A 13,145-nucleotide genomic window follows, 5' to 3' on the forward strand; every position below is an offset into this window, starting at 1 on the left:
CTTTAAAATTTTCACATTATTATCATTTATTACAAATTAACATAGCACCACCTAAGTACATGCTATTTGATACATAAATCTTTAGGGAAAATGGGACACAAGCCAGAAATAAATTTCTCTGGATGAGTTCATTGAAATTAGACAAATTCTCTCAGGCTAAGGGGAACAGATGGGGGTGGGTGGGGAGAGACTAGGCAGAAGAATGGCATAAAGTTCAAAGCATCTGTGTCAACTATGCCTGACACTGAAGGTTAGGAACTCGTATTTAGATAACATTTAATGTTAAGCCAAAGAGAAAAATCACATACATCGTCCTGAGACTATTCTCAGTCATAAAATCAAAATGAAAATTCTGCTAATTCTTTTTCAATAAGTATTCCAAGCCTACCGTACCAAGAAATGACAGGAGGCTTCGCTCATCTTCTGTGCTGCTATCCAGCCACTCGGCCGCATCTCCAGGAGAAAGGAGACTCATTCTCCAGCTAGAAAACTTTTCCATACAGTAGATAATGGCAGCATAAATCTGGGAAGGGAAAGCGGGGAAACGCGGAGGGTCTTGGGAGGCCAGTACTTAGGATTTCTGGCTGAACCAAATAAAATGGAATGTAGAAAAGAAAGAAAGTGTACCGTGGCCTGACTCCGATCTCCCTAGCTGACAGACTTATCTGATTAAAAGACAGAGGCAGGAGAGAAGATTTGGTGTCAGCTCCTCAGCTCAAGCAGGAAGAGTAAAAAGAAGATGACAGGCTGGTGGCCTCCAGTTTAAAAATGACAAAACAGCTTTTGAAAATGCGGAGGCATGGAAAGACAAAGAAAAATGACCCCACTACAGGAAAGATTAGCAAAGCCATGCAGTTAATAAAGTGTAATATATGACTGCCCTCCTTTTAGGAGAAAAAAAATGATATAAAATTCTCATAGCTTTTGTTTTTCAGTTTTCCGAAGGAAGGCCGTTTAGAATCCTGCCAACAACGGAGAGGTTTGCATCGCCACCAGACCTTTCCTGCTCCAGCTACAATTACAATAGCATCTGACTCTCTTACAACACATTTGCTCATGCAATGGCAGGTTGATCAATCTGTGAATAGGAAGAGTCCCTCCCTCCTTCCCTCCCTCCGCATGGCAGCTGCATTGATCGACAATAATGGAATCTGTTTCTGACTGCCAACAACAGCATTAAGGATATTAGAACAGCTCCTCTTCATCAGAATGAGAAGCAGCCCGACGCAACCCTGGTTCGACTTTGGCCTCCTTGGTTAATAGGGCTCCCCCCTATCCGCTGGGAAAGACAAAGAAAAGGGTCAGCAGAAACAAGACCTGTTAGGAGAATCAAAGAAGCCACAGCTACAGAAACAGGGTCCAATTAGTTGACAAAGAAGAGAGTATACGAGGGCTGCCTGCTGCCCGTGCCTGTTCTGTAGCTGTATATTTGGGTGCATCCTGTATTTTTTTTGCAACATAAAATTGAGGGTGTGAGGAGGCAAGAATGTTTTATATGACTTAAAGGGTCACTTTTCAGGTTTGCACAAATGAAAGCAAGTTATGAGTTCTGGCAAATGAGAAACATCTGGGCCTTACAAATCAGAAGCATCTCCCTCTGAGACCTGTGCTGATGTTCTGAGAAAAACCATTCTCATTAAAGGAATATGACCCCTTATTATTCTTTTAAAATACATCTACATAAAAAGAACCCCCACTAATTCCTGAACCCTACTAATTATCATTACAAATAACCTTTTAGAAGGAAATTATATAAAAATCATAATGCGGGTCAGCAAAGCAAACAAAAAAAGTACATTCAGGCCAGGAAAGGGAGAGATGGCATCAATTCTTAGCAGGAGAAAAATTCTAATTACAGGTAGTCCTTGACTTACAGCCACAACTGAGCTCAACATTTGCTAAGTTGCTAAGTGAGACATTTGTTAGTGAATTTTGCCCCATTTTACAATCTTTCTTGTCGCAGTTATTAAGTGAATTACTGAAATTGTTAAGTTAGTGACACTTGTTAAGTGAATCTGGCTTCCCAGTTGACTTTATCTGATGGTCAAAAAAGATGATCACATGACCCAGGGACAAAACAACAGTCATAAATATGAGTCAGTTGCCAAGTGTCTAAATTTTGATCACATGACTATGAGATGCTGCAATGGTCATAAGTATGAAAAATGGTCATAATTCCCTTTTTTCAGTGCTGTTGTAACTTGTAATGTTCACTAAATGAATTGTTGTAAGTCGAGGACTACTGTATTTCACTATTCTGTAACATATAACATTTATATATAGAGCCAAACATTTTTAACAATGCTCAGGCCAATGCTCTCAAACTCACCAGTTAATGAGAAGGGGCAGTATGTAAAACGGGATCAACCTTACAACCAAAGTGCCTTCTTTCTTCAATGATGAAGTTGAAAGTGGAGGGGACACCAAGAAAATCCCTTGGCCATGTGTTTCCATAAGTCTGGACTATATTCATAAACATCTCCCTCCTCAACAGGCACTATATAGTACTGGCAGCGAGGAACAAGGTGATCAGTTGAGCAATAAAAAATCTTTGATAATCAACCAAATGTAATTGAATTATGAATTAGCCATTAATGAAGGGGAAAAAATAAACACAAATAGTTGATTTTCCCTATTTAAATCCTACCAAGTGATCAGTCTCTAAAGCACATTTTCTTTCCGTTTATAGGTTCTTTTTGATTTTGTCACAGGAGATTTTTCTACAACTGAAAACGTTGAAATGAGAATGACTTTTCCCAAACCAGAGAACGAGATAGCCAATGCAGCTTTGCAATCCAGAATTTATTTACAAAGGCACTCTTGATAATTTATATGCTCAGGGAAAAATGTAACGGATGATGGAGTGAAACTTCAACTACATTTCAAACTTGATTTGTTAAAAACTCTGTTTATGTGAAACCGAATCCATAGAAAAAACTATGCCATGTCTGCGAAATACTCAAACTTCAAATTGTAAAGTATCAATACATAACTTAAAACATATTGAAAAGTCTAAATATCAATATGTATATCATAACCAGAGATTGTTTTTAGAGATGTCACGTGTCTGACATTTAGGAGTCTAAGCAGCTTTTGTTTTCTTGTGGATTTAGAAGTTGAATTTCTGATAAATGAAGCTTCACAGAAGTTTGCGTATAAGCATTTTATAATGCAGTCTAGTAGCATGATCATTCATAATGCATGCAAACACTAGAGCCTTGACAGCCATGGCAAGAGACGCTTTGTGTGCACAAAATGCAGGAGTGGAACTATAATAAAGTGCATTATCTTTTTAAGCATTATGAAGCCACAAAAGATGGAGCCATGGAACTGACTCAAACTAGTCGAAGGGTCTTCACTGACTAACTTTGCAATATTTTTTTCATATTATTGAAGGAATATGTATTAAAATGCCTAAAGTTAATTGAGACTGAAGGAAAGTGTTAATTTAGCTTATTTCTTCTCATTCCAAGTTATCAGGTTTGGCAACCAAAGCTTAGAATACCTACATATAAAACAACTGACAAGATTTTTGGAGGTCTATGTTATAGCAATTACTTTGTAACATAAGGAAATAAAACTACACCATGAACATTAAGCTGTACACCTCACTTGTGCACTTTAGTTGAAGAAGGACAATAGAATAGCCATGGAAACTAAGACAAGTCTGAAAATGCAGCATATTATTGCAATGGTTGATCAGCTTCACAAAACATTAGTATATGCCATGTTATCTAATGTCCCACTGATGTGGTATGACTCTAAGACTGCTTCCAGTTGCTTTCACATCAGCTAATCACCCCAAAACTCTTTGGTACGAACTGAAGTTACTTCTTGGATAAGAAGTGAAATATCTTCAAGGAAAAGCAAAGTCCAGTTGCCTTTTAAAAAGAACCTTTGGGACAACTCCTTGGCACATTCCCATAAACAAATGTGTTCCTCTTCAAAGCATGTGTTCTGCAAACCTGACAAGTTTAACTAGATGCAATGAGCTAGATATTATCAGCATTAAGGTGGAATGTCAGTCACTAATCTGGTCTATCTTTTTCATTTCAGATGGAAAGCAAATCAGAAAGGGGCGGGAACCACAGAGTACATATTTCCTCTTATGCAGCGTTATGTTTGGTCTAGCTGCATCTGTTTGGCAGATATTAAGTTATTACTTCTGTAAAGCAGAGTAGTCCATCAGAAAGAAAGTTAAAAGCCAATAATTGCTCTTCTCAAATGTCATAGATCACAAAACTTCATTTGCTTTTATGGAGGGAGGTACCTTTAAATCAGCCTTGACTTCCAGCAACTGCCGGACTAGTCCCTGAAATTTTCTTGGCAGGATTGCAAATGTGCCTTGCCATTGCCTGCTTTCTAGAGCTGAGACAGAGTGACTGGCCCAAAGTGACTGTTACCTTGCTAACTTTGTACCTGTTAGGCAGCATCAAAGGATAAAGACTAAGGCAGGATTTATTTCTTGTAATTGTGTCTAACCTTACTGCTTTGGTAAAATATCCAATAGTATAATTCCTGTATTAGCCCACAGCTTGTCAACACAAGTTAGCTACTTCTCATTTACTTAAATTCATTCCAGTACATGCTTCATCCTGAAAGACAGGCAGCTATCCAGAAAATATTGGCATGCTATGTATACTGAGTGAATGCTTCACCTGGAAATAATAATACCCTAACCAATCAGTAGGTGCCAAAGAGAATGAAAACACCTCCTCTCAAATTCCAATGGAGTGGTATGTATGTGTTTAAAAGTATTGTTACTTTCCTTTGGAATTGCTATGTTTCAATTCTCTGGCTTCTCATGGGGAATTCTGCATTGCCCTTTAACTTTAATACTGCCATAGGCTCATCATGTAATCTTAGGTGAGACATTTTCTGTTGCCAGCCATTTTATATGTGCATGCATGGGAACAATACAGAGACACTAGGGAATTCAGAACGATAGAAAGAAACTAACTACTAACTCTAACATATGAGGGAGCAATATTTTCTTGAATGGCTGATTCCAGAACACTAGTCAGCTGATTCAAATCACAAATTGATGGACTGACTGCTGCTTCCTGGTTGTCCACTTGGCAGCACATCATGTTTTGCTCAGGGCAGTACATTAAATCATCTTGACTGATTCTTCACAGTAATATAGCTTGATGGAGATTGAAAAGGCAGACATACTTTCTGTAACTCTTTTTTAAATAATCAATGTATCTACTTATAATCATTCTTATGATAATGAATGACAGATGGACTTAAAGGTGGGATAAATGACATTAAATATCTTCAGCCATCAAAGGAACCAGCACTACTTCACATGAGAAACTGAAGGCTGAAACATTCCTGCACAATTTGAATTAATGGGGTGGACAGGCAGTAACCTCCAGCTATTTGGGGAAGCATGGATATTCTTATTCTGCTAAAGGCCATTCTGGAATTTCAGAAAAAGTATAGGCATGCCATACAATTTGTATTATTGTGGCAGCAAATTGCTTTCTGACTTGGAAAAAATGAAAAGAATCCAGTGGGAAGATTTAAATCCAATGGGAAGATTTACCTACAAAACAGAACTAGTGAGTTATTCCAGCCACCACAGCGTTTGAGATTCCAAGGAGTCTGTCATCAGTTTTGGATTATAAATGTGGATTATCTGTGTTTTAACCAAACTGGTTAGTTTCTCTTCATTTCAAACATGTATATGTATATTAAGAAAAAAAGCACAATTACTTCAGTTAATCTGTTTCATCTGAAGTTGTTGAGGAAGGAGAGAGAAAAGGAACTAATAAAATGCAGCTAAGGAAGGACCAATATTGTTAACAAGAATACAAGAATCTTTACCCAAGTGTTGTTCAAGATACAAAATACCATTATGGTTCCTGGCACAGAGTTTTTTGTAATATTGTAATATAAATATTGTTCTTCTATAAACAAATGTAAGCAACAATTTATATATTAAGCACATGAATTTTTGTGGATAAAAGTTAATTTAATTGAATGTCACTGATGAAGGGGATGTGATAAAAAAAAACTTATAAAAGATCATTAGTGTTTCAGATGCCATAACACTTTTTGGGCTTCACACACTGCACTTTGACTAGTGAAAGAAACACACTATCACAGAATAAAATTTTAAAGTTCTAAGTTATTAAAAATATAACACAAAAATATTATGTGCAACCAGGAACATCCACCTGTGGTATGTCAAAAAAGCAAGATGATGATGACTTACTGTGGTGTGAACTCCTGCCTTATTACTGTAATACATAACAAGCTTGTATTTGTAAAGTTCTGTCTTCAGTGTAACTATGAAAACACAAATGCACTATATGTTCTGGTTGCTTGTCAGCAGGCATGGGATTCAGCCAATTTGTCCCGGTTCATGCGAACCAGTAGTTGTGCCCTATGGTCCTGCCCTTCCCTGGCCCACCTACCTGCCCCCGCTCCGCCCCGACCCACCCACCTGCCCTGGCGCTATGCCGTCCTATTTAGTTGTGTTTTTGAGCCGCGTGCATGTGTGCAAGTGCATGCACGAGCAAAGCGCATGCACAGAAAGCTGCACACAGACACAGAAGGCACGCGCGCAAGTGAAGCAAGTGTGCGTGCGCTCTCACATTTTTGCTGCTGGGGCGAACCGGTTGTTTAATTATGTGAAGCCCACCTCTGCTTGTCAGTCTAATTACACATATAAATTGTTACAAGATTTGGTAACTATTATTTTATCGTTGCAATTATTCACATTGTAGAGTTATACAAATAAATTAATATACACAGGATGGAAAACAAAGTCTGAGAAAGTTGCAAAGAAAAACGAAGTTTTCAACATAGAATGGTATAGTGGTTATCTACTATTAAAGTCCCTGCTTCAAATTTCATTTCAATCACAAATACAGTGGTCAGCCTCAGGGAAGCCATTATTTTCTTCATATTAAAATATTGCTAACCTATTTTTCAGAGCAAATGTATGGATTTTGAGATAATGCCTGCCTGTCATTATTCTAAATATCATATAACAAAAAGTATCTAGGTAGTATTCTGTTGTCTACTATCTCTCCTTTGGACTGTATATGCCGTTGTGATAATTTGTTCCTGAATTTTATGAGGCAAATTATTCCTAAAAAGTCAGAAGCATTTTTAGAGAAGACGCAAGGTAGATTTCCCACAATTTCTGACTGATTCAGGACCCAACCTCACTGTACCTCATTAGACATGTTTAGCATCTTAAGAAAAGGGCCTGGTGGCTCAGCAGACTAATAGCATTGTGATTAACACCAGCTGTCTGCAATTACTGTAAGTTCGAATCTCGCCAGGCTCAAGTTTGACTCAGCCTTCCATCCTTTCTAAGGTAGGTAAATTGAGGACCCAGTTTGTGGGGGCAATAAGCTGACTTTGTATAAATATACAAAAGTATGAAGGCTATTGCTTAATGCATTGTAAGCCGCCCTGAGTCTCCGGAGAAGGACGGCGTATAAATCAAATTTAAAAAAAAAAAAATTCTGACATGAAAGTTGATACAGGGAGGAGCTTTCTCATTCATAAAATGGCTACCATGGTAGCATTACTCATCAGAAAACATTTTTTTTTATGTGAGGAAATTTATTTGAGCAAAATTTCTAGCATTACGATGTTCCACAATGTACATTTATCTTGTATTGTCTCTTTTCAGTCTATAGCACATCCTTGCATAAGATGCTGCCACAGCATACTATATTGCTTGAGTGCGCTAGTGAACATCCCCTAATTTCCCCTCTCTGTATTTCTAATGTGTTACTAGCGAGTATGGTTTCTTGTTTTCTCTTTGATTACTACAAAATGTTGAAAAAGTTGAGTAGTATTCACCCTTCAAAGATGCAGAGTAGCTCACGAAATTGTTGGAGAAATCTTGGCTTGTGACAGACAGAAATAATGGTCCTTCCTCTATCCCATCTATCTATTTGTGGTTAGAAAGTCTAATAAAAGACAAATGAATGGTTATTTTGAAGATGTCACTTTTTGTCTCAGTAACGCCATTGGGCTGTGCAAGTATATATTAACTGATTTTAGGCTTACATGCCAGAGGTCATAGTTGGCAGTAACGTATTTTTGAAAGAGGGATGGGAGTCATTGTATTCATATTGTAGTACATGAAGCTTAAGAACAAATGAAAAAAATGTCACTTTTTCCTGATACATTTTTGCCTTGAAGAGCATACAATCTGACATTTGCCATGGAAAAAACTCCAGAGGAAAGGAAACAAAAGCTAAACCAGGAAGAATAGGCATTCCATTCCATTTCAATAATGCCTGGGGTTTAGCAAATCACTGCACAGAAAAGATGGGGTTTAAGAAGGAATTTGAAGGGAGAAAGAGAATTATGGAAAACTTCTAAGCAAAGAGGCAGCCAAAGAAAACAACACAAAGGAACCTGAATGGTAGAGAACCAAACCCAGCAGCAGGTTGGACAACACCAAAGAGAACACTAAAAATGGTTCTGGAATAGGGGAGCAGACAGGAAATTACTATGTGAATAATAATAACATCAACCTCATTACTGGAAAAAGCCTTCATTAAAAGAGGAGTAAAAGGCCTTATTAAGCGCTTACTCACATGCCATATTTTTCATGACTGTCTAGAACAGGAAGGAAATGGCTGCAAAAAGATTCCCCTTTGCAGGGTGTCTTTCTCCCTTTCAAATTCCACAATTTCTGCCTGTGAGAAGGGGTCTTGTATTTCTTTACTCCCTCTGTCTGTGTGTGTGTGTGTGTGTGTGTGTGTGTGTGTGTGTGTGTATGTATCTCACCGTGAGATAAAGAACTGACTTTGCAACTATTTTAAAATAATAAATCGAAGTTCTCTGTTTTTATATCCAGCTTCAGGACTTTTTCCCCCCAGTTCCATAACAGGAAGTTTTGTCTGTTACAATTCAAGGCGATTACAAGTTAATCATTCCCGCTTTGAGGGGGCGGGTGAGATGGGGAGGAAATAGTTAATTTTAAATCTGAGCCAGTATAAGGGTTGGGGTTTTAAAAGTGTCTTAAATGTCCTGGACTAATTAAACACAATTACTTGCCCCAACTTGTTTTAAGAAAATTCTATTTTAATGACATAGCCAAAGAAGAAAATAGTTGTTCTCTTTCAGTCTTACATTGTATCTGTTTACAGCTTGCTTAATCAAGTTACAGACAGAATAAAAGCTGTTTTAAGACTGAAATCCTATATCTTTTCCCAGGCATCAGTTACAAGTGAACAAGTTTCACCTGTGAACAGACCCGCCCGCGCAGGACTGAACTACATCAGAATTTGAAACAACTCGCAATATTGCAAAGTTAATTTTGAGGGTGAATGTATCACTTTTAAAGCAAGATGACTTGCTTGGGTTCACAATCTATGCCACTGAGTATGTACAAACCTTCAGTAATTTCTAATGTTCAGAATGTTCCATGTTTGTGAAACATTATGTTGGTACATTTGCTCCAACACAATTTGATCCCCCAAAGGGGAAATTTCCCTGCTTTCCCTTTCGCCTAGGAAAAAAAAAAAGGTAAAAATGGAGCCACAAAGCTGACACGAGAAACGCAAAGACAGTTCAAATATTCCTCTGACCCTTCGCCATAAGAAAAAATTCTCTAAAGAAACAATACTGTGCTTCACAAGTCAGATATTAGAGGATAGCACTTAGCCTTCCCCCTCCCAATCCCCCGCCCTAAAAGGAACAAAACACCACTCACCAACTTCTTAGTCACTTTGTCAAAACTACTGTCCCGCTCTTTGTGGGTCTCAATTTTCCAGGGGCGGCAATAGTGGCTGAAAGGGACTTTACCTGAATCCTCCATCTCGTGAACTTGCCAATGCCTTAGTCATGCTCCTGCCAGCCCCACTCTCCCAGCACCACTTTCAGCAGCCACGCTCCTTGTCCATCCTCTGCCTGGGAATGCAGAAAGGCCAGCACCAGAACAGAGGCCCAGCCTCTGTGTTCTCTGTTTTGGCTTCTTAAAGCAGTTCAACAATAGCTGCCCTTTCTCTGGCTTGCATTCTCTCCCACTGCTAGGAGCGTGCTGGAATCCCTGGGCGTCCGTCTGTGTGTACAGAATCAAACTAATAGGGATGGCTTTTTCTTTTCCTTTGCCCAAAGGGGTGTGTGCACGTGTGTGAGCAGGAGGCGGCTCCAGGCAGTGAAAACATGAAGTCAGTGAATGAAAAAGTTTGAATGACTGATTGATAATTCAGTTTAGCCAGTCCATTCCTAAAGTGCCACCTCCTTATATCTGAATTGAGTAGGCATACCAAAGATGAAAAAAGAAAAAAAGAATAGCAGATGTTCAAAGAAGGTGGTAAACTTCATATCAAATGTTTTTATGAAATTGAAGCAATGATAAAATTAGTTTCCTATATGCATTTTTTGTTATTAAAGGAAACCATTGTTCGTTTATTTCCCTCCGAGCCCCCCGCCTAGTAGCAGAAATTCCAATCAAACCAACCTTCTCTGCTTGCTCTTGGGTTGAATTCTCAGGCAGTCTGAGAATAAAAACAAATTGCAGCCATTGAAATAGTACTCATTCCATTTGCTTTAATGCACTGACGTGAAGACATGATAATACCACTGCCGAGAGCTGTTCATCAAGTTTGAGCAATTTTAAGAATGCCACTGTTTGATTTTAGTTCCCACCTGTCCATCCAGAACTGCTAAAGAGAACAGTCAAAACTCCCTTTTAAGCCAGAGATAAGAATAACTCTATGTTTTGCTTCTACAATTAACCATGAGCTGAAGACATGAGATTTATCCTCCTGCAGGGTCTGAACCTTTGTTGAGGTTAGAGGGAAGATCCTATTCCCTTGCTGATTTTACAACAGTCGTCTGATTTCCCCTCCCCTCATAGAAATAGGGATAGTAGCTTTGATGAATTGAGCTTCTATTGCTCACAAGGGAAATCCACTACAAAGCTTCAAGGCAGGCTTTGAATGTTGAGTTTGCCCTTCTATAAAGCTAACCAGCGAAATCAAAGCAATTGGGATGTTTGATCTGTTTTCCTTTCAAAAGTTCAGGATACCTGACCTCTCATTATGGAGTGTAGGACATGGAATTTCACATAAGTGAGATAAGGGCAGCTATATACAAACAAACAAACAAACAAACAAACAAACAAACAAACAAACGGCTTTAATTTACAAGAAGACATATATAAAAAAATACTGGCAGTAGTAACTGAATATAGAAATTATTACTCAGAGATATGACAAGGTCCCTTTCATAGTACATTAACTTTATACTACATACTATCTTTTTGATGTTTTAATATGTATTCCTGCAGTTATTAGACGGTAGGATTTGATGGCCCTTAAATGGCCCTTTCCAGTTCCACGATTCCATAAATGAACTAGGCAACACATTAGTCACCGAGTCATTCTTTCAGTGATAATGCCTTACCTAAACAAAGAAACAGAATGACACGGACAGGCACAAAATCAGTGGAAACAGGAGCAACTTCCTACCAGCTTTCCCACTGACCGGTTGTGGGAAGCTGGCAGGGAGCACTGGAAATCACGATCACATGACAAGTGGCTAACTACGGCAAAACTGCAGCAGCTGTAACTTTGCATATAGAGTTGGTGTGAAGAGCCTTAAAACTGCAAATTGAACAAGAGTATTGAGCCTTAGATTTTGTAAGTTAGTGGATCCGAGGTACTTTGATTCAAAAGTTTTTATGCTACAATGCACTGTTTATACCACTTGAAGATTATAAACAGATAGACAAGCTCTCGGTTTATGTTGACAATTGAGCCCCAAATTTCCACTGCTAAGCAAGGAAGTTGTTAAGTGAGCTTTGTATCATTTTATGATCTTTTTTTGCTATAATTGTTAATTGAATCACTGTAGTTAAGTGAATCATATGGTCATTAAACAAATCTGGCTTTCCCCATTGACTTTGCTTGTAGGAGGCCAGTTGGAATGATTACAAATGGTGATCATATGACCCTGGGACATTGCAACTGCCATAAATATATGCCAGTTGCCAAGTGCTTGAATTTTGATCATGTGACCATGGGTAAGTGTTGAGTTTCAGATACACTTTTTTATATCTAGTTTACAAGAGAGAGAAAAAACAAAACAAGAAACTACCCTGTTCCTCAATATTTTTATCAGCAGAAGAAACAGTGACAGATTACATACTCAAGTTTATTGAAAAACAACCCACACTAACCAGGTGCTTCTCTACCAAAACAATAACTCAACTGTCCACAAGAAGATTGTATATGAACATTATTCAGCCAGGAAAATCACACTGCAGTAACCCAGAAATGTAAAAAGAGAAAACAGACTACCTATATAATATCTTCCAACACAGTGGAAGATATGACCTGAAAATGTGCCTAGTCACAAAATCTATTGTAACACAATCATTATAACTATGAAAATAACTCTCCCCCATCAAAAATATATCTGAGACAACTAGCAACCTCTTGTCATCATTGTAACATACAAACCAACAAAATTGCTCTAAAACATATGAAGATCCAGTAACCAAAGAATAAAAAGCAGGAGTCCTCCACAAACGTCAACTGATAGTCAGAAGACATTATCAATATACATTCATTCATTCATTCATTCATTCATTCGTTCGTGTGTGTGTGTGTGTGTGTGTGTGTGAGTGTGTGTATATATAAAAAAACAATTGCTACCTACCTGCCTTCCATTGAGGACCTGTATACTGCACGAGTCAAAAAGAGGGCTGTGAAAATATCTACAGTCCCCTCACATCCTGGACATAAATTGTTTCAACTTCTACCCTCAAAACAATGCTATAGAGCATTGCACACCAGAACAACTAGACACAAGGACAGGATTTTCCCCCATGCCATCATTCTGCTAAACAACTAATTCCCACAACACTGTCAAACTATTTAGTAAGGCTGTATTACTATTATTCTTCTCATTTTTCCTATTACCTATCTCCTTTCCTACTTATGAGTATAACTTTATTGCTTGTATCTTTACGATTTATATTGTTTTATTTAGTTTCCTAGTATGATTTATGTTGATTGTTTAGTATCCTATGACTATCTCTAAGTGTTGTATCTTATAATTTACGATGAATGTATTTTTATGATTACTATGATCATGATTTATCACTTATAGCTTTATGTACACTGAGAGCTTATGCACCGAAGACAAATTCC

The 13,145-nt window shown here is 38.1% G+C and overlaps 1 protein-coding gene across 7 annotated transcripts in view; it reads right to left on the bottom strand.

Moving 5' to 3' along the window:
• Positions 1 to 13,145, bottom strand: part of RASAL2 (RAS protein activator like 2) — a 235,918-nt gene that overhangs the window by 82,688 nt on the left and 140,085 nt on the right. For 2 of the 7 annotated variants that reach the window (XM_087890145.1, XM_060690140.2), the window contains exon 1: positions 9,790 to 10,069. The exons of the other annotated variants lie outside the window; for them this stretch is intronic. In XM_087890145.1, the coding sequence (XP_087746271.1) occupies positions 9,790 to 9,802 (13 nt within the window). In that variant the 5' untranslated portion in view covers positions 9,803 to 10,069. Of the gene's footprint in view, positions 1 to 9,789; positions 10,070 to 13,145 lie in introns of those variants that run through there. 7 annotated transcript variants of the gene reach the window in all.

This window comes from Pantherophis guttatus, chromosome 3, assembly GCF_059756535.1.
Source record: "Pantherophis guttatus breed Tessera chromosome 3, ASM5975653v1, whole genome shotgun sequence".
NCBI lineage: Eukaryota > Metazoa > Chordata > Lepidosauria > Squamata > Colubridae > Pantherophis > Pantherophis guttatus.